Below are 21,225 nucleotides of genomic sequence, written 5' to 3' on the forward strand. Positions count from 1 at the left end.
CATCACATTAAATATAGCCTATAGGTTACATTTTATTATATTAAAAATCTCATTAGTACACATTTATCCTGATTATTTGTTATTATTATTTTAACTATGCAAAAATGCCTCTGTCTGAAGAATCACTCATGCAATAACACTATTTTTAAAATAGTAGCCTATTTTTCATTATTTTTCAGAAATATCCATTCTTTTATTCAATTTTTGAATAAAGCATATCTTTCACCTGCATCCGACAGAGTTGTGATTTTATTCTGTATGCCCAAAAGTAAAATTAATAGTCGCCTAGTACTGTACAGTGATGCAGTGTTATTATTTACTATATAAAATGTAATGATATACTAAAATATGTTTCATGCCATAGTACCAGTATGATATTTTATAATCTTGTCTCAGTTATTATTAATGAGATTTGAGATTGAAAAGAAGAATGTGATGCCATTAGGACACAGAAGAAAACGAACAGCATACAGCATTTATTTTTTTCATCCAAATTTATTGTGTTATCCTCAAACAAGTAGAAAATATATATATATTTAGTCTAAATCAAGCGAAAGCCTATTAAAACAGTTCAATTAAATTAAAAGCATTGCACAAGGCCTATGGCTCTGGGAAATAAAGCCTTAAAATAAATTTAAGGCTCGTCATGAGTTTCACATCACAATGATGGTTCCAGATCTGTATTACTATTATTGGTGCATGTAAAAATCTGTTTTTCAGAGACAAGAAACAGGCAGTCTAATCTGAATCTGACCATTATTGAAACACTGTAGTTTAACGCCATTAGTGACAGCTGAAATAAGCACAACATATAACTGTGGTTTGATTCTAAACTAAAACGCATTCAAAGCAAGATCCCAGTAAGGCTCTCAAACTCTAAAAAAAACATGTAACAGTTAGTTGTTAACAGTGGAGAGGACACATTTCGCTAAATTTAAATGTGCTATTTTGTTCAAACAGTACTTACCATGTTCACAGAGGCACCTTTGACCTCTTGCCTATAATACACTACAGTATTCACAGGAAAATGCAGAGGGTTGCAAGCAAGTCAAATGAATTTTCACCAAAAAAATAAGAAATCCAGGACATAAAAACACAAAAATACAACACAGAGCTCTTAAAAATCTGTAAAATATCAGTCTCAAATCACACAAGAATTATTTGAATGATCACCTACACGGAGACCCACTCGTGTAGAGGTGAAATTTAACGTCACTATAAATACAAACTTATAAAAGGATTTAAACTACTGGTTGAGCATAAAGGTATATGTACAAACTGAACTATTTTTTCCTCCATCATTCTAGTAAATGCCAGATACATGCGGATATGATGAAGATGGTGAATGTCTTACGCAAGGGGCGATATTAAAAGTACCAGTCATAGTGCTGTTTTCATGCACAAATATTATAAAAAGACAACCTCAAATTACACCCACACTGTAATTATTCATCAACAGTTCATGTTTCGTTTAGTCCTATAAAACCAAGATATTAATGAAAACCAGAAACACATATTCCTCAAAAGAGAAAGAATTTCTGCAGCGGTCATAGAGATGGAAAACATAACACTTCATGATTAGGCATTATGTTTTCTTAACATGATCCGTTAAAATGTGTCAAGCAAATGAAAGTCCCCTTTGCCTACAGGGCTTATGAACTGTGTAGAGGAGAAATCTGAGGGAGATCTTACTTCAAAAATGAGCAAACAACAACCAAAAAACAGGAACTCCCCATTGAATTTTAGAAAATACTTAAACTGTCCAGTTGAAAAACTGCAACATAGTCACATCAAATGTTTATTACAACCATTTCCACAAAATAACTTTCCCCAAAAGATGAGTATTAGCGGTTATTGTTTGAAGATGACCCCCATAATGGCAGTCAGCAGGACTACAGGAACACCTAGAAGTTCCTGTAGGGATGTACTGTGCTGTATATCAGATATCCATGGCCAGTATGTAGATGATAAAACACTGGGAATGAGAGATAAACACTTTCGCGTCACTGAATTTGGAAATTTGATTTGAAATGTTTGGTCTCTCCTTACACAAATAAGGTGGCTGGTTGCATTTTTTAAGTTCCGTACATCACGGTGGTTGACAAAGTGCCTCATGCGTCTAATTGACAACTTATTCATGCATATTCCCTTAATTAGCTATTGTGTCCATTATTAAGGGAACCATAACATTCAATACTATACCTTTGGCACTAAGTACTCTCCATTTGACTCCAAATAAAAAAAGCCCATTTAAAAGACCCTATAGTTAGGATGTCTTTGCAAGGGTTAAGGTGCATGATCAATTCTGGTAGACATAAGTTCAAATTGTATGCATGACAATAATAATATCATTCAAGGGATCTTGAGTTATCGCTGCACTTCAGAGACGCAGAGGAAAAATAAAAAAAACTGTAAATGTGCATGATTTCTGAAGATTTGAATGTAGTCAAACATTCTGACCAAAAACAGTTCTCCTCAATGTTTACGCTAAACCTTACGTGAAACTACGTAAAATAAGCAGAATTGGTGCAGTGGTAAAGGGCATGTGGTCGAGACCCAACACAGTCATGGTTTTTCACCAAGGGTCATTGCTCAGAATAAAGCCAATTCAGACAGATTACTGACCCTCAGACACAGACAATGTTTTTCGAACACTCTGTGGAGGCTCCCAGGTATCGCTGTCATCAGTGTCGTCATCATCTTCATCACCGTCTTCATCTCCCAAAGCAGGTCCTTGCTCCTCAACCACAGTCTCATTTTCACCATGTGACTCATCCTCCTCCTCATCTTGTTCTTCATTTCCCGTTTTATCTTCAAATGGGTTGGTACCCATTTCCTCCTTCCGATGAATCTCCGCAAACCACTCTCTCACCTGCTCATAGCTCATGTTAGACTTGGAGACAAGCTCATCCAAGTCTTGTTCATTTAGAAACTTGTGCTTCAAGTAGTACTCCTTCAGAATATCCCGCCCAGACTTGAACCTGATTGGTAAATTCTTCTCCAATTCTGTGTGCTTCTTCACTTTTCTAGTACGGGTTCTTCCCCAACCGCGATTTCGAATCCTCCGTTTTCTGTTTTTGTTGCCATTTGTTCCTCCTGCGTTTCCACTTTGATAATAAAAATACCACTTCAAGTTCCCGTTCTTCCAGGCATAGCGTGTATCACCAAACCAGTTGACGATGTAGGAACGAGGCAGTCTGCTCTCCTCAGCCAGCTGGTCGTATTCTTCCGTCGAGGGCCACTGGGTGCGAACGAATGCAGTCTTCAGAACATGAAGCTGCTCGGGAGTTTTCTTAGTAACCTTCTCTTTGCTCAGCCTCTTTCCTCCGGGTGGAGTTTGGCTCCCCTTCTTTTGGGATGTTTCACCATCTGCTTTTGACTCTGAGGAATCAGGCACAGGGGTTTTTCTTTTTTCTGTGAACCAAGCGTCGATCTCACGTCTGGTAAGTTTGGTCTCGGCCCTCAGCCGGCTGAGCTCTTCATCAGTTGGTGTGTCACATTTCTGAAAACTTTCCTCTAGGACCACCAACTGCTCTGGTGTCTTTTCTTTAAACTTCTGCAGGGTAAAGTCTGGGAAGGGGTTCCAGGTCTTGGCGCGCGTCTCTTTCTCTTTGACGGGCGATGGTGTCGGAGACTGTGGTGTTTCGTCGCTAGAGTCGATAACAATGGTGGCACTGCTACTACCCCTGGGATTGTCATTTGCGATGAAGGCGTGGCTGTTCTTAGAATTGCGCTGGTTGTATCGGGTGTCGCTGAACCACTTTTTAATCTCACCTTTGGTGAGGTTGGTCAACTTCATTAGCCTAGCTATCTCTGCATCACTGGCAAACTGATTCTTCAGATAGCTTGCTTTCAGTTCAGCCAGCTGTTCCTTGGATTTTTTAGGCCGCAGGCCAAAGTGATCGGCACTGAGTGCAGAGTTCTCCTGAGGGGTCAGTGATGGGGGCTGAATAGTGGTAGCTCTTTTAGTTTCACTGAGCGCAGGGCTTGTTTGATTGGTTGCGATCTTGGGCGTCTGGCTTTGATTGGGCATTCCTGCTACTGTCAGGGTTATTGGGGTGGTCACTGGGAGGCTATTGGCCGTGCCAACCTGTGTCAGAACCAGACCTGGCTGCCCTACAATCTGGCAGGTCTGAAGAATAGACTGCAGGCCATTAGTGGCGGAAAGATGATGGGCTGGGATAACTGTGATGGTCTGGGGAACTGTGTGGACTGTGCCATTAAATTGCTTCCTCCTGGCTTCCTCAACCTCTTCTGGGGTCCAGCTAACGCCATGCTTCAAACGCTGAGCCGAAAACCAGATCTTTATCTGCTCCTCACTGAACTTGGTCTGGGCTGCAAGTCCCATGATTTCAGACACAGACGGGTAGGGGAACTTCTTGTAGGTGTTGACCAGGACTGCATTGGAGTCCATTGCAGCATTATACGTGGGAATACTACTTATTGGTATTAGAAGTTGAGTTTGAGCGCTCTGCTGGGCCTGCAAGGCAGAAAGCACCTGGGCCAAGCCGGCTGGAAGAACCGTTGCAGGGTTCATAAACAGCTTCTTCTGATCTGCTACCAAAGGGTTTGAAATATTGACAAGAACGCTGGGCTTTACAGACTCTGTGAGCAATGGGCTCATGAGTTCTGGTGCCATGGAAGTGCCCATCACTGACGCTTTCAATGGCTCCAGTTCCATCTCACTTTCAGTTACTGCCTCGCTTTCACTCGTGCCTTTTAGAGACACAGCTATTCTCTTGGGTTCAGACTTGCTTTTCATTTTCATTATAGGAGTCTTGCTGAGAGGGATTCCAGTAACTGAGGGGTCATCACTATCCTCCATCTCTGTCTGCACAAAACCACCCACAGCGGTCAGATCAGAGATGGGCTGCTCTAGTGGTGTTTGACCTGAGCGTTTTCCTGAAGAACGACAGTCCTCACTCGAGAAATGGCTCCCTTCATATTCTATAGGGACAGTAAAAGGATTACTTTGATTAGAATCAGTACTGTCACTGTGCATAAGTGTCTGATAGGTAAAAAGTACATGACTTTTGACTTAAGGTTTTTTTTGTCCTAACCAGCTGCAACCGTCAAAAGCAATGTGCGACAAGAGGTTGCTTTGTTTTGTTTTTTGCATTCTGCTAGGTAGCCCCACCCACTGTGAAATTCCATTAATCCAAAATCTCACTCAACATAGCTGTATATTTAACATCAAAATATATGTATATATTTTGCAGCATCTAAACTCTAAATGTGAATGATAAAATTACTTGGTCTCGCTAGAAACCTGTCATGTTGCACTTGATAAGGACACAGCACTATTCCAACCAGGACAAAAAATAAAATAAAAATTGCCTTTAGAAGTGAACTTCACCTGTCTCTGTTTCCATGGGAACCACTGCTCCCTCAGTAGGACCGTCTGCCATACTCTCGGCTCCTTCATTCCCTTCCAGGGCCTCCATATCAGGATCTTGCTCTACGACATCTGACGGGAGCACCATGCAGGGGGTCGTGGACTTCCTTCTGCTCGACATTGTGCTTGTGAGTGCGAAAAAATAAAATATAAACTGGCCAGAACCTTCAGAAGGTTGAATTTACATGTTAAACATTAGTCCCATTCCAAGATTTGAGCTCAACATCCTGAAAGACACAGAGAAACACACACACACACACACACACACACACGACACTGGTTATAATATAAACATGGGACAGTTGACCTATAATTAAAAACATTTACTGATGCATTCATATACACACTAGATCAAATTACAGCAAAAGTGTAGTGTCTTCTGCTGCATTCCACGTTAAAACCAATTATTTAGAATTCAATGTGGAATCTAAGTGGCACTTTACAGTAAGGCTGTATGTTAACAATACATAAACATCAGTTAATGTGAACCTTTTTCCATCTACCATTTGACATTTATCTGTAGCCCTATTAGTTTAGCGCATCTTCATACATTGAAGTGACCTACCGCTGTCAGAAATCTATTTTTGCTGAATATGTCGTTTATGTTTCAGTTTTTCTAAAACTATAAATCAGCTTCAAAAACACTGAACATGAAATAAAAACTGCCAATAACTCAAAAATATGAGACTGCAATTACAATTATTTAAAATGCATTGTAACGTTTATTGTGGTTTGATTTTATAAATTCAATTCTGACATATTAATGACTATTTTACGTGGTGCAAAAAATAAGCTCCCAGACAAAAAAATAAATAAAAATTAAATAATAATAAAATTATTACTAGTAATAATAAATGACAAGGTTAAAGTGTCAAAGTTATTTTCCATAACACATTTCTAACATTAAACGTTGTGCATGTTTAGTTTCAATACTGCATTCAAAAGACAAAAAACAGAGCGTTTAGAAATTAACATTTAAGATGAATAAATGATATAAACGACACAATGCATTAACCATTGGACAATAGTTCAGTTGCAGACTGAGAATGTCAGACGTGTTTAGGTGCGTTTTGAGCGTGTTCTCTTAAAACACTGTTGGCACATATGGTAAAACAATTATAATAAATTACCATAATCAAGAACTTAATCGTTATCATTTTACCATGGTACTACCATATGCACCATGGTATTTACCGAACTACCTTTGAGTACCATGGTAATGGTACATACATTTCAGGAAAGCACTATGGTGTTTCCAGATAACATCACTGTAAGTTACCATGATGCACTGTATAAGTATGGTACCCCAAGGTTGCTCAGAAAATTACTATGGTATTACCATGCTACAAAGTATAAAAACAACATAACAGCACGGTACTTTTGTTAGTGAGGGAGCTTCAGGGATGCGATGGAACTCACCGGCCGCGGGGTTCAGTGTCAGATCGCGGCTCTGGGTGCGAGTGTCCTCCGGTTCAGTGGCAGGAAGAGCGGAGGCTAGGCGGACCGAGACCCGCCGCACGCAGAGGGGGGGAAAACCCTGGATGGACCGGACAGATGCCACGCCGATTGGGTGTTTCGCTCCCTGATGTTTCTGTTACTTTGTTATTTGGCCGGGCACACTGCGCTGCTGTTTTATGGGTCTCTCTCAGTAAACACAATAATCATCTGCGCTCATTTTAATGGCAGTTTTTAATGATCATCAGGCGTCACCGCTGTCAGTGTTATACGTCGTGACATCATCGCCAGGCGACTCCCCTCCGTCACGAAAAATCGGCGTTAAAACAAAATGTTTGGACGTCAACTTAATCAAGAGACTCACACAGGACTTTGTACGGGTCCAATGCACACACTTGTGGGCTTTAAAATTGTCCATGCGCTACGAAACCAGAGCATTGACTATAGAAACGTACAACCTCCAAACTACGAAACTGTCCAATCAGAGCCAACGTGCAGTCACGTGACCCTCATGCATCTCTGCATAGATTCAAGTGGCATTTTCCCCATGTTTCCAACTAGCTTCATTTAGATTTCATCAGAACCAGAAAAGTAGAAACCACAAGTGATTACAACAAACAACTACTTCAGGCAAAGAGGAGATGAGATGTTTGTACCATTACCAGACTATATGCTTGGTATAAAAACCAAAGGACAATAAGAATTGTGACAACAGCTTTTAATATGCACAACACTCAAAGACATGACTAAAGAATTAGCAAAATATAATTTACAGAGCAGTTCTAATAAGAAATATATAGTAGTTTGTTCATAAAACTAAAACTAGGAAAACTCTTCAACTTCTTTTGACATCTCCTGGAAAATAAAAGAAAATACATGTTGAATAGGCAGATTAAGTTAATAAGCCTTTTTATATATATATTTCAGTTACTGTGCAATCAATAAGGAAGCAGGAAGTATTCTTGCATCATCTACATGTACCTGTATAAGTGCAGTTTTGTTGTAATCTTTCCTGTGTCTATAAATGCTCTGACACAGCAGAGCATAAAGTTTCTCCAGCTGATTGACCTCGTATGCCTCCGTCATGTCTACAACTCTCTGTAGAAGTTCCTGAATTAAGAGAGATTGAAAACACCTTTCCAATGTAGAAGCCAAATTAATGCACACTACTTCTTTAGTTTTAGCACTATCTGTAATTTGTTCTGCAGTTAGAAGATATCTGACTTACTTTCAGTTTGTTGTGGTCCACGATAAGAGGCATGTTCTTCTGCTCCAGGATCTTCATGGCAGCATCCACACTGATGAGACTCTGCTGTTCGGCCTGCATCTTAAAACCTCTTGTCATCCGCCTCAGTCTGAACTCTGAAAATCCCATGCAAACTCAAGTACTGATTTTTGCTCACAGAAACACCACAACTGTTATAAAATAAATGCTATTTTTTTTTGGTGATTTGCTAACCTGTTCCTGTGTTGTCCTCTGGACTTGGCTCTGTCCTCTTCGGTTCACTGCTCTCTGATTCTTGGACATCATTGTGGCCATCAGTGGCATTATTCTGGACGGTCTCAACATTTACGACCTCGTCTTCTGCAGCGGCAGTATTATCAGGTTCTTGTCCTTCATTAGGGATGTTGTTATTCTGTGCTACAGCAGTGTCTCTCTGCACGACCTCTGCACGAGCGCAGCCATCAGTCTCCATTGACTCACATTCAGCATCTTTCATCATCTCTGGATCTTCACTCTCAGCCTGTTTTCCATCTTCCTCTTCATCCTCCTCTTCATCTCCTGATTCTGCTGTGTTAGGGTTGTCTTTAGAGTTCACATTTGAGCAAGACTTCTTTCTGTGGATGAATCCATTTCTCCATCGGTTTTTCCTCTTCTTTTTCATCTGTGAAGCTGTGGATAGACAAAATATTTCATTCACAGCCTGCATGAAAGAAAGCCTACCAATCTAACTTAATGTCAAAACTACTGATAAAATATTTTAAGTATACAAGTCAATGCTAAATTTTTTTTTCTTGTAAATCAAACAATATTGACCAGAAAAAGACAAAATCACTCTTAATTTAACTGGCCTTTAATACTGACTCTTTGATTAAATTGAATAAACGGAATAATTATAATTTTTTCTTCATTTAATTGGGACATACTTTTAAAAGATACATGCCATTTTTTTAAATGTTAAAATCAACTTTAAAAATATCGTATTATTAAAAATTATATTTGATAGATATTAATATTAACAAATTAAAAATGGCGGTCACGCTTTATATTAGGTGGCCTTAACCACTATGTACTAGTGCTGAACGATTTTGGAAAATAATCTAATTGCAATTTTTTTTTTACCAATATTGCGATTTAATATGCAATTATTTTTTAAAGCGCTTTAAATCATTGTATAGTATGACCAACACAATATTACATAGATTAAATATAAATGTTCTTTTCTGTGGGCCAGGCCTATATGTTACAATGAAATTAGGTGATGCATGAATTGATATGAATTACATTATTTAACAACTACAATCACAGTAGTATATTGACTGATTTGTTGAACTTCAAGCCTTGTAAGCATGTAATAATTATGACAACATAAAGCACTGACAAATAAGCATGGTGTAAACATTATTATGAAAGTCAGTAACAAATTACACAAACTAAAGAAGATTGCAGAAATATAAAAACAAATCTGTTGCTTTACCACACTCAGTATTTAGGTAATTAATTCAAAGTCACAGTAATAAACATATTTAAACATGTGGATTGCACTTTTTAAACTGTCTGTTAACTTTAGACACATTTTAAATAAATAAGAATGTATTTATCATCATGTTTTCAACACATGAGCTCAGTGAAATGTTCTATGATTGGGTGTTAATATTCTGTTCAGTAATTGGTTAAAGCCAACGTGGCTGCCGCTGCTGCTTACAAAAAGAAAATATTTTTATTTTTGGCGGTGCCTGCCACGAAAGTGGCATGATTTTGGGTGCACGAGCACCGCTTGCGATCCGCCAGTGGCTTTCTGCATGTCTCCCATTGAAAATGAACTAGACACTCGCGACTGCCGCGTCCCGTGTGAAAGGGTCTTAATATTAATATATTGTGCTTTCTCTCGCCGTACTTTGATGTCATGCATGGATCGATCTTCAAGTTGAACACACCTCTTTACTCTCGTGTGTCACGTGACAGTGTAATCGCAGCTTCTGCGGTTGAAAAATCGCGTTTTTTCATATCGCGATATTATCGCAAATGCAATTAATCATTCAGCCCTAGTATGTACTATGTCAAAAAATAAGTACTATGTACTTATTGTGCTCATATTGTACTGCAAAACACTTTTGCTGCTATTGAGGTGGGATACGGGTGAGGTTAGGGACAGGTAGGTTTATGGGTTAAGGTGTAAGGGATGGGTCAACAGTGTAATTATTAAATTAATTACAGATGTAATTACATATAGGTATTTTTAAAAATATAAGGGCATTGTATCAAATGATTAATTTAAATGTAAGTGCATAGTAGTTAAGACCACCTAATATAAAGTTGGACCAAAATGGCATGTAACCTTCAAGTAATTCCCAAAATTAAAATAATCATTTTACAATGGAAAAGAAACACTGCCAAATAAAAATAATATTGTGGTTTCAAAACTGTTATCAAGTATCATGAAATGTCACAAGTACTGATAATTTAATCAAAACTACAGATCCTAAAACTTCATGGATGGCGGTTTTGAGAGGCTCTACAGCACTGACGTCAGGCAGTACAGCTCTGTTAGTCACCTGTATTAATTCCTGTTTGACGTGGTGTTATCACTGCTTGTGCTGGCACAGGTGTAGAATCTTTACTGGGTGCTGGATCACTTGTCTTCTGCTCCACTGTAGCAGACACCTTTGGCAGCACGTGATAGTAGGCAGGAGTGAATCGTGACGAGGTGGAGCCTAAAAATAAAACATCAGACATTAGAGTGATGGCTACAGTCTAACGCCAATCCATATATGATCTGAAGTACTGTCAGTGAAACCTCGTCTGATGCGAGACTCCTTGATCTCAGCGCAGATCTTCTCGAAGTCCTCATCTAATTCATCTCTGATTATGGCATGCACAGTGTCTTTGAGAGCACAGGCACGGTGTCTGATGAGCCGATCTATTACAAGCACAAAAAACATAGATACTGCATGCTACAGAAATCACAAAAATATTATGCAATTATGCAAAACACACTTGGAAAGTCATAAAGAATAATTCTATCCCTGAAATTTGACTGGATATTCTATCAAAGTGAAACCAATGCTGACAAAACAAACCCTTGACTGCAAATTTGAGTATTAATGTTGAAACCATAAACTGCCTACATACAATAAGGTGGTCGTCACTAATGTTCAGTAAATAAATCACAAACCAGTCAAAAGTTTATAATAAATTAAAAATTTTCAATGTTTCTGGTAGTCCTTTATGCTCGCCCATGGATGAATTTAGTTAATCAAATATACAATATAAACAGTAATATTGTGAAATAATATTATACTGACACTGCCAGTAGGTGGCGTCAAGTCTTAATGAGTTAATTATTTAACTGATTCCTTCAAATGACTGATTCATTCAGAAACAACACAAGTGACTCTTTATGAATGGGTGACTGAATCACTGGCTCCAAACCTGGATTCATTCAGTAATGAAACAGTTGTGTGTGTTTCTCCAAGATGCACAACAGTTCAACTGTGGCTTGGTTTGGAACTAATTTTCATTTGTGAAATTGAGCAAAAAAGAAAATACTGTGTCTAAATGTTAACACAATATTACCTTTTTTTATTCAACTATTGTATAAAGTCAATATCACATCTGCAATCATGCAGATATAGAATTGCTTTCTATTTCATAGCTAAAATTCTCAGCCTACCTGAGGGGTCTCTGTCTGGGTTGTACTCGAGGGCATTCTGCCAGATCAGATCCACATCCTGCAGGTAAGCCACCACAGTATCATACTTGTGCAAATCAATTTGGGAGAGAACTGTGGACAGGTCCATAGGCTCTTTGATGACTGTAGTGTAATCGGGAACCTGTCCAAAAAAACAAAACAATGAGCACATGGCACTGGTTCACAAATATCAACAGCTGGAGGGAGTTGATACAGAAGGCCATTTCTGCTTTACCTCCTCTGTGTCCACAGGCTTTGTAAATGCCTTGAAGCGTTTGTCCTGAGCCAGACGGTTGGTGACATCCCGCAGGAAGAGGCGGAGTTCCCGGAGCGTGTCCTCTTCCTGTTCTTCTAGCTTCTGCATCTCCTGCTCAGAGAGCTGGCGGGGAGGCGGTGGAGGGGCCACCGGTAACACCTCCAATGCCTGGAGGACTAAGAAGAAAACAGGAGTTATCACAAATTTGCATGAAAATACTAACAATGTGAAAAACATGACAGAAAAAAATACTCACCTGCATCTCTCTTAGATGCCGGTGCTTTAGCAGCTTGATTTAAAATAAGATCCTCAAAGAATTTGAGCCTCACCTCCCGAGATGGAAGCGGAACATCGAACACCTCACCATACTCAACATGGAAAAGATCCTGCACCTTTAAACAGGTAAACAATAATAATAAAAAAAAGTTATACAATAACTTTATAGACGATAAAAATGCATCACAAATGGCATTTTAATTACTCTTTAAGCCAAACAAGCTCCAGTACTGTTTACAAGTACACGTGGTACCTCAGAATAGAGCGTGTGGTGAGGAAAGCTGCATGTGGCGAGGAGGAGGCAGGGGCAGAATGAAGGGATGTCCTGCAGGAGACTGATGAATGTGGCCTTTAAAGTGGAGCTCACAGTGTCCCACCAGCGCTGAATGTGTGGGATATACAGAATGCTGGGGGCGGTTCTCCTCGCCTCACAGAAAACCTGATGTACAATACAGATCGACAGTCATTTAATAAAACAAGTTTATCCATGCATCTTGATTTCTACTATAAATTCTGTGTGTTCACCTGTGCACAGGCCTCTTCTGGGGTGGCTGAACTGACCCCATACAACACAGCAACGTCAAGTGTATAAACGGTGAACTTCTCCAGGGCATGGAGAATAGCAGGAGCCAAGTGTGAGGTCTGACCAGAGCCTGATGTCCCACAGAGAAGCAGTCTGGGTCTGAATGAGGTGGGCTGCTGCAGGGCACTCCTATAATACATGTAATGAAAAATGAAACACAGCGATGACAAGCAGGTCAAAACAAAAGTTTTCAGCTTTGTCTCAAATATTTGCTGAGGTGCCTACCAACACAGCATTTATCGAAGAAACCATCTTTTTTAGGCAAATCCTAGAATGTATTACAGCAACATAATTTGTCCAAGTTGGCACAATAATAATAACTATTAGAATCGATATGATAAATAGTAATTATGATAATTATTTTTTATTTTGGTTTGTTTTTAACAAGGATTTGTTTGTTAGAATTAAATAAAAAATAATGAAAGTTTTTTGACAGTACAATGAAGGTTTGAAAATAACTATAAATAAACTATATATCAACTGCTGCATTTTCCCCCCAGAAAGATGCAGTGTTAACCCAAACATTTTATTTTATGGTTTAACATTTGTAGATGGTCTAAAGCAAAAGCGTTGTAAAAATTCTGAAAATCTTTTAGAGCTTATGATTCGTTTAAAAAATAAAACATTACACATTAATGAATAAGTCAGTATATATAAAATTATTTCATATACAAGTGTCAAGTTTGTGATTTTTTTTCATGAAAGCTATAGCTGACCTCAAAACATACTCATTATTTTATGACATCAATTACTGCTTTATTTAATCAAAAACACAGTCTAAATCAATTCCAGTCCTGGGGGCCCCCACATTTTGCATGTCTCCCTGACTTAACACACCTGACTGAGATCATCAGCTTGTTAGGAGAGAGATCCATGAACTGAACTAATGAGCTGATGATCTCAATCAGGTGTGATAAGTCAGGGAGACATGCAAAATTTGCAGAGCAGGGGGCCCACAGGACTGCAATTGAGAACCACTGGTCTAAATGATATTTGTATAGGCCAGGGGTGCCCAACTCTGTTCCTGGCGATCGACTGTCCTGCAAAGTTTAGCTCCAACTCTAATCAAACACACCTGAAGCAACTAATTAAGGTCTTCAGGATCTTGTGGAAATTAAAGGCAGGTGTGTTTGATTAGAGTTGGAGCTAAACTTTGCAGGACAGGCGATCGCCAGGAACAGAGTTGGGCACCCGTGGTATAGGCTATTTTACTTTTAATTTAGTTATAAGTAGGCCAACAGCGCCCCTACAGATTAAAACTCCTTACCGAACGGGCATTAGGACCTGGGGGAGGCTGTCACTGCACGTGCTATTACTGTTTAATCACACACAAACGTGACATTCTGTACATGCTTTCACAGATTGAATGCAGCAATCCAAAACAGTCAGTCAATCTAATCTTCAATCAAACAAAACTTTGCTTCAAGAATGAGCCACACTGCTGACATGATCTAATTGCACTGCTGACGTGAACTAATCACTAGCACAGCCTGAGCACATGCGAGTTAAAGTATATTCTTCTCATCAGCAAAACATATCGGCATAATTTTTTCATATCGGGCCGATGCCGATATTTACAATTAAAGCCATTATCGGCCGATTCCGATATCAGTCCGATAATATTGTGCATCCCTACTTCTACCCAACATGTGTGTGGTTTTTTGTTTGTTTTTTTACATATGTATGGGCATGATTAAGAAAAACTGTTGTTGATGATAAACTGGATCTGGTAAAAAAGCATTTAGAAAAAATACATCCTGTCTTTGAAATCTTTGATTACATAATGATATCTTTTATCTCATAACAAGGCTTCCTGTGAACTTATATCTGTACACAGTGAGTGAAACCACACATGAACAGTTCAGTCAAGAAAAGGGAAATGGTGTATGTGACACTTCATATCACTCGTGTCGGTCCTTTAAATTGGATAACAGTGCATTATTTGCCACAATAAAATATCAGAATGTGTTTAGAAAATTTCTTATGCTTCCCCATATGCACCAAGTCAGCACAGAAGTCAGTTCATTGCATTTCTAACCTGTTCAGATGAAGCGCAGATGCAGACTGTCCAGTGTTCTTCTGGCCTTTATTAGTAATGCACACAGAGGGCCCCTCATCTTCACTCTGTAGTAGATTATCCAAGATGCCAGACACACCCTCTAAAATAGAGATTATTTATTTGTATTGATCAGGAATTTCAAAATATAAACTTGATTTTTACATTTCCTAAACAAAACATGAGTGGTTAACAATACCATGGGGATAAGTGATAAAAATAGTTGTCTTTACCAGCATCTCTTTTCTTCTTGAGGCCCTGCTCTACATGAGGAAAGAGTCTCTGCAGCATCTCCATGGCGTTATTGAGGGCAGGACTCAGCAGGGGTTCAATAACAGGCGTGAGTGCTTTAGCTGGAGAGGCCACAGCCCTCTGTGAAGCTGGAACTATCTTCCTCATGGCAGAGAGGAAGTCCCGGCCACTCACGCTGATGGACTCCACATCCAGCAGGAGTTTCTGGGAGGATGCATAGATCTGGGGGTAGTGTCTACGCAAGGCACACAGAGCTGCTTCTGAACACACAGCTTTTATGTCTGCGCCGCAATAACCTGGAAGCACAGGGAGAGTTTTGACTGTTGGTATACAATCAGGGATGATAGTGCAGTTTATTCTGGATAAGAATTGCCAACTTGGACAGGATGAGACAGTCTGAGGGCTCTGTAAATGCTAGAATGGGAATACTAGAACAGCAGAATGTTTCATAACACTTCTACTCAAAACCCAAATACAGCAGGTTCTGGAGGTGTGTTGGAAAGCACCAGCCTCTGTGTTGGCACTGAGAAAACTGAGACAAAGGTAAGCTGTTATGTTAGATGCATTCATCAGATCGTTTCACATAGTGGAACAGGAAAAGCTCTTACCAACACACTTGTCTGCCAACTCTTCAAGAAACACATCAGACAGCTGCGGGTCCCACTGCCTAGTGTGAATCTTCAAAATATCTTTGCGTGCCTACAAATCAGCAACAATGTCTTGTAGTTTACTTTATAACAAAAAAAAAACCTGCAGTCGAAAATAAACACTGACTAAGGCAGTCCACAACAGAGCTCCAAACTCCTACCTCTCTGTCTGGTAGGTTGAAGAGAAACTCTCTGTCAAATCGTCCAGGCCGTCTTAGTGCAGGATCGATGGAGTCAAGACGGTTAGTGGCTCCGATAACAACCACCTCACCACGGCTGTCTAGCCCATCCATGAGAGCCAACAGAGTGGACACGATGGAGCTTCAAACAACATAAACAAACAATTTCATAACAGGACAGCAAAAGAAACAAAACAATGCAGAAACAGACTAACATACCTGTGTATCTGGTCTTGTCGGCTGGACCGAACAGGTGCAATACCATCAATTTCATCAAAGAAAATAATTGATGGACGCATCTGGTATGCCTATAAAATAAAAGATGCAGACAAAATTAGGCATTCCTAAATGACCATTTTTAAATTAAATTTAAGTTACGTTTAAATGTGGGCAACCTGGTCAAACAGGAGGCGGAGCTGTCTCTCAGACTCGCCCACCCATTTGCTGAGGCAGTCTGCTCCTTTTCTCATGAAGAACGCCACCTTCCTCTCACCTTGACTGCACTCGTTTGCTAGGGCCCGAGCTACTAAAGTCTTTCCTGTGCCGGGAGGGCCGTAGAAGAGACAGCCTCTGGAAACACATAGCATTCAATCAACATACATTCTGCAAAAAGTGATATTTAGCATTACCTCTCATTTTTGTAAACCACTGATCAGTCATCCAAATAGGCATTTTAATGTAAATATTTATCAGTATCGCTTTGCATACCTCGGAGGCTGAATCTTAAACTTCTCAAAGACCTCAGGGTAAAGTAAAGGAAACACAACCATCTCCTTCAGTGCAGAGATGTGTTTGCCCAAACCTCCAATGCTGTCAAAGCGCACCTGCACATGGAAACCCAACAGTCAAACACAGGTCTGTACATGTTTTGAATTTCAATTCAAATGGCAAATACATACTGTTTGGTCAATTTGCATTGGATCAACATCTGCAAGACTTGCTCCAATTTTAATCCTGTCCTTGTGGACTCCCAACAAATCCTCCTTCCGTAAATTCATTGGGAGGCATCTACAAGGTAAATGTATTAAGATTTTTTTCTAAAACTTTTGTTTAATTATTGCTTTCAAATATGAAAAGCTTCAAAATTTACAGATGTCTATTGTAATGATGTCTAACTGTGCATTCACACCGCCGCCAGCAAGAGTGTCAAAATTCGCTCTGGCCGCCCTGCCAACGACACTGTAGAAAGAATAGTTGACGCTCTGAGGAGCCGCAAAGGAAACAAGCAGGTTGATCCACAAGTTGGGTAAAAGTTAACCTCATGAAATATTTTAATTGTGAAAGCAAGAAATTGATTGATGGAAAGAACTTAATTATAGTTACATGTTTGCTAACGAAATAAACCAATAAAAGCCATTTGTGTGGTTTTTGTGTTCATGGTTAAATGCTAAGTTAGTCTAATTTCAACATGCAGTTTATAGGAGACGTTTACTAGCCTAGGTCTTTAATTAACATTACCATTAATTTGTGCGCAGCCTACATTCCAAACTGTCCTGGTTGAAGTGTAGCCTAAATGCAATTGGTCAAATCGGTGTTGTTTTGAGCAAATTAATTGCATTTCCGCTGAAAAACAAGCGTTCTAGCGTGAAAATGCTTGAGAACTAATGTGGTCGGAACCAAAGTTTACAGGACTTCGTTCTCTGGAACCCTCTCAAGCGGAGGACTTCTGCATTCCGATTGGTTGCCGCCCAACCGCATCATAGCTCATTACCATAAAGTTGACCTGACTTCAACTCTCCTCGACACCGTCACTGTCCAAGACGCGCCACTCTCGCCGCCGGCTAACATCGAAAATGAATGACTTCGGGCCACTTTGACACTCAAGTGCGGTGGTGTGAACGCACGTTAAGAAACAATTCTTATAAGAGCTACAACAGATTTAGATTCTCTATCGCATGCACAAAACCAAGTACTGTTGTTGTATTTCAGAGCTATATGATTGGTCATGTTTGCTCTGCAAGTCTTTGAACCCAGGTGTCTTTGAAAGCATAGCATCTCTAAAATAAAAAGTTCTTACTAAAAGCTTGTACCTGTTTATTGACCTGCTACGACTCTTACTTCTCCGCCTCTCAAATTTCTCTTCATCAGAAGAAGAGGATGAGGTGGAGTCACTACTGTGGATGGCATGTCTTCTCCTGAGATAAGAAAGACAAAAGCACAAAAAGACTATTTTAAAATGCAAAAAAATCCTTTATAGCATCAATAAAAAGTAGCCGCCACCACCTTTATCCCAGCAGATCTGTTCAAAACACATTAATTTAAATGTGCCCAAAACATGTGTAATTATGTAGTGTGATATTTCGTAGATTGTGGTGTATTTTTCAAAAGATTTTTTGGAACAGTCACATTTTGGAAGTCCTTCAAATCACCCACATACAGAAAGGCTGCAAGAAAGCTTGGTCTTATCCATCAACTTCATTTCTGCTACAACTACAGCAAAAGAAACACACAAAGTTGTGTGGAAACACATGAGTGCCTCTGAGATTACAACAAAGACACTACAGTGCAAAGTAGGAATGTGCATTACTAATACTTGACTATCAAAGTTGGATTTTGGGTGATGAAGCAAGTTCCATCTGCACTGTTTTTTGTATACAATGTATTTAACCACAGTATTGTGTCTCTTGTACAGATACATTTGAAAGCAAACCCTGTCAAGTCAAGACTCAAATTGATACTTAATTACCAAAGACTTTGCTCTTCATTGAAAACTGGATTGAATTATGTTGATAAAGAATTTGGAGAAAAGCAGATGACTAGTACTGACCTGGTGCCCCTCCTGTTGTTGTACAGGCTCCTGGGACTTGAGGTACTAAATGTATATCTTCGTCTAATTGGGGTGGAGTGACGTTTAAAAAATATGCTCTGCTTTTTTGGCTCTGTAATTAAAAAATATATATTAAAAAGGAAATAATGAAGCAACGCATGAAACACAAAAAGATGATCTAATTACATTTCAATGCATGGTCTATTTAATGTTCTATAACACCAACCATCAAGAGGCGCCTGGTAACGCACAACAGCTTTTCTTTGTCGAAACTCATAGCGCTTTCCACTGTCTTCTTCATCCTCATCTCCCTCATTATTTTCCTCTTCCTCACCTTCTCCATCCTCCACCTCCTCCTCTTGATCACTATATTCTGGAAATCAAATACAGGTTGCTTTAAGTTTCCAAATACATCTAGGGCTAATATAAATGTTTTTTGTTGCGAGGCTGTGATTCAACAGTAACACAAAACCACTGCTAAATAAAGGTGCCGTAAACACTGGTTCAGGGTTAATGGGTTCCTGATTGACAGTTACCATTCTCCTGGTTGTCTGAACTCTCTTCTTGTCCTCTTACTGAAGGTTTTGTGATCCTCTTCCTTTTTGTCCCAGAGTAAATTCTCAAATTCTAAAAAGAAACACAAAAACAGTTGAGTGAAGCCCTGACTGCTCGCAACAGTACTGGAGGAGTCAATGACACACCTCCTCCTCACTGTCTCTGCTCCTCAGTCTCCGACGCATCTTCTGCATGTCATCCATCTTCTGAAGTACAGCCTCTGCAGTGCTAAAATAGATGAAAACAGCCTATGAGAGCCAAGAATCGTTTAAATATCCACACACAAAGTTTGAAAGTCACAATATAAAGGCATATTTGAACTCATCTGACAAATTAGTCACTGTGCTTAGAAATATCAGAGTGTTTTCTATATTAGTGCATACTTCGTAATGAGCCTGTCATAGAGGACCGACTGGTTCCTAGCGTCAAGCTTATATCGTGTGATTCTAGAGCTACGTCTCACGGCACTGTCTTCTTCTCGCCTTTGAATGGGAGCACAGAGGTTTCGAGAAGTGGGAGTTGACTCCATCTCATCTGAGGAAAGAAATGGATTCATTTTTAGTAAGCTGAAAACCAACAAAACTGCTGTCTGATGTTTATCAAATGCACTGACGTGCCCACCTGTGTGCTCATCTGCCGACCTCTCCCCCTCTGCCTGAAGTCTTGGAGATTTTCTATGAATAAATAAATAATAGAATACACAGATTAACAAATAACACCTAATAAATATAGTATAACAGATGGTTAATGATTAAACAAATATAAGAGAACAAGAAATGAAACCATGACACTCCCACCTTAAATGCCTCCCACTTTTCTCATCTTTTGGAGGAGATTTGCTTGTTTGTCCATTCATGTCAGCAAAGGTGACCATATGTCTTCCTCTTTGAGCTCTGCTCCTCATATTGTTTTCCTCCTTTACAGTCAAAAATCCCTAAAAGTTGATCATGCATACATCATAGAGTCTGACATGCTATACTCTATATAAAAGTATTTTAAACAGTATTTATTCTTACTATATTTGCACGACCTCACATTCTATGCGTCGACACGGATTATTTGTCAATTTTCAAAAGTGATTAAAATGGTTAAAGTGTATATATCTATACATATAACCATAACTAACTTTGCCAATAAAAGTCAATTCTTATTCTGACATGCCAACAACCCATCTACAGAAATGCAGATGGCATTTTTGAATCATACAATACTCCCGCAGACACACTCTATATAAATTATTACCGATGTATATCCGACGTAACATTGAACATCAACTTATTTGTTTTGGTTTTGTAACAGTTACATTAACAGGTCGCGCGCTCATGCAGTTCCCTCAAGCATCTCGCGCTCTTTTAACAGCCAACTTTGTTGTTACCGCGAAAATTAAGGTAAACAAAAAAATTACTAAAATATTATTACTTGTAAAGAATAGACATTAACTCACATTAGCCGGACTGTCCTCGGCGCTTGTTAAACTGTCATCATGGGCCTTTTTCAGCCGCGCGGACTTTCTCTGAGGCGGGTTCAGAGAGAGAAACTCCGAGCTGGAGTCCATATCACCGTTACTGCGTAGCATCACCATCTTTTACGAGGCTTTTAAGACCCTCAGACCATTCGCTGTCAGAATCACTTCTAAAAAGTTTTTATCAAGCTTTTAATACGCCGAGTACTTTGAACGATATTGCATCGTTTTGAAAACGAACTCCGCTTCTCCTTGATTTCTGGCGCCACAAACGTCACTTTCAGTCGAATGACACAACGCATAATACGAATGCGCTGGCGAGACACAAACTAGAGCCGTTTAAACGAATGGCCGCCCTAACAACACATTTTCTTGCTCCGTATATACATGTGATATTCAAATAGATATGATTAAACTAGAAAACAGAAA

General features: G+C 39.4%; 2 protein-coding genes across 4 annotated transcripts; both read right to left on the reverse strand.

Annotated features, from left to right (window-relative positions):
* Nucleotides 1-486: 486 nt before the first annotated feature.
* LOC306877925 (zinc fingers and homeoboxes protein 1-like) lies at nt 487-7,273 on the reverse strand. 2 transcript variants are annotated; one of them, XM_079429971.1, is made up of 3 exons: nt 6,815-7,273; nt 5,357-5,622; nt 487-4,947 (listed from the first exon to the last, which is right to left on the reverse strand). In XM_079429971.1, the coding sequence occupies exons 2-3, from the start codon at nt 5,514-5,516 to the stop codon at nt 2,618-2,620; spliced, it is 2,490 nt and encodes an 829-aa protein (XP_079286097.1). In that variant the 5' UTR covers nt 5,517-5,622; nt 6,815-7,273; the 3' UTR covers nt 487-2,617. The 2 variants fall into 2 exon arrangements, with proteins under 2 accessions (XP_079286097.1, XP_079286098.1); XM_079429972.1 differs by having other exon boundaries at nt 5,357-5,520; nt 6,815-7,093.
* Nucleotides 7,274-7,553: 280 nt separating this feature from the next.
* Nucleotides 7,554-21,109, reverse strand: LOC306877606 (ATPase family AAA domain-containing protein 2-like). Of its 2 annotated transcripts, none has more exons than XM_079429462.1 (28): nt 20,779-21,109; nt 20,132-20,268; nt 19,956-20,008; nt 19,718-19,868; nt 19,481-19,562; nt 19,316-19,406; nt 19,006-19,152; nt 18,780-18,891; nt 18,043-18,147; nt 16,912-17,020; nt 16,721-16,836; nt 16,408-16,582; nt 16,232-16,320; nt 15,995-16,154; nt 15,795-15,885; nt 15,168-15,482; nt 14,917-15,037; nt 12,821-13,007; nt 12,549-12,734; nt 12,276-12,411; nt 11,999-12,195; nt 11,746-11,905; nt 10,870-10,992; nt 10,628-10,786; nt 8,310-8,744; nt 8,079-8,212; nt 7,832-7,960; nt 7,554-7,705 (listed from the first exon to the last, which is right to left on the reverse strand). In XM_079429462.1, the coding sequence occupies exons 1-28, from the start codon at nt 20,914-20,916 to the stop codon at nt 7,673-7,675; spliced, it is 4,071 nt and encodes a 1,356-aa protein (XP_079285588.1). In that variant the 5' UTR covers nt 20,917-21,109; the 3' UTR covers nt 7,554-7,672. The 2 variants fall into 2 exon arrangements, with proteins under 2 accessions (XP_079285588.1, XP_079285589.1); XM_079429463.1 differs by having other exon boundaries at nt 20,132-20,250; nt 20,779-21,086.
* Between the last annotated feature and the right edge of the window lie 116 nt (nt 21,110-21,225).

This window comes from Barbus barbus (assembly GCF_936440315.1).
Source record: "Barbus barbus genome assembly, chromosome: 12".
NCBI classification, from domain to species: domain Eukaryota; kingdom Metazoa; phylum Chordata; class Actinopteri; order Cypriniformes; family Cyprinidae; genus Barbus; species Barbus barbus.

Excerpts from the sequence above, each read along its gene's own strand:
- LOC306877925 (XM_079429971.1), bottom strand. The coding sequence starts at position 5,516 with ATGTCGAGCAGAAGGAAGTCCACGACCCCCTGCATGGTGCTCCCGTCA. Across the intron at positions 4,948-5,356 it reads TCCCATGGAAACAGAGACAG|AATATGAAGGGAGCCATTTC; the intron begins GTGAAGTTCACT and ends CTGTCCCTATAG.
- LOC306877606 (XM_079429462.1), bottom strand. The coding sequence starts at position 20,916 with ATGGTGATGCTACGCAGTAACGGTGATATGGACTCCAGCTCGGAGTTT. Across the intron at positions 19,869-19,955 it reads GTCGGCAGATGAGCACACAG|ATGAGATGGAGTCAACTCCC; the intron begins GTGGGCACGTCA and ends TTCTTTCCTCAG. Across the intron at positions 17,021-18,042 it reads CGTAGCAGGTCAATAAACAG|ATGCCTCCCAATGAATTTAC; the intron begins GTACAAGCTTTT and ends TTTACCTTGTAG.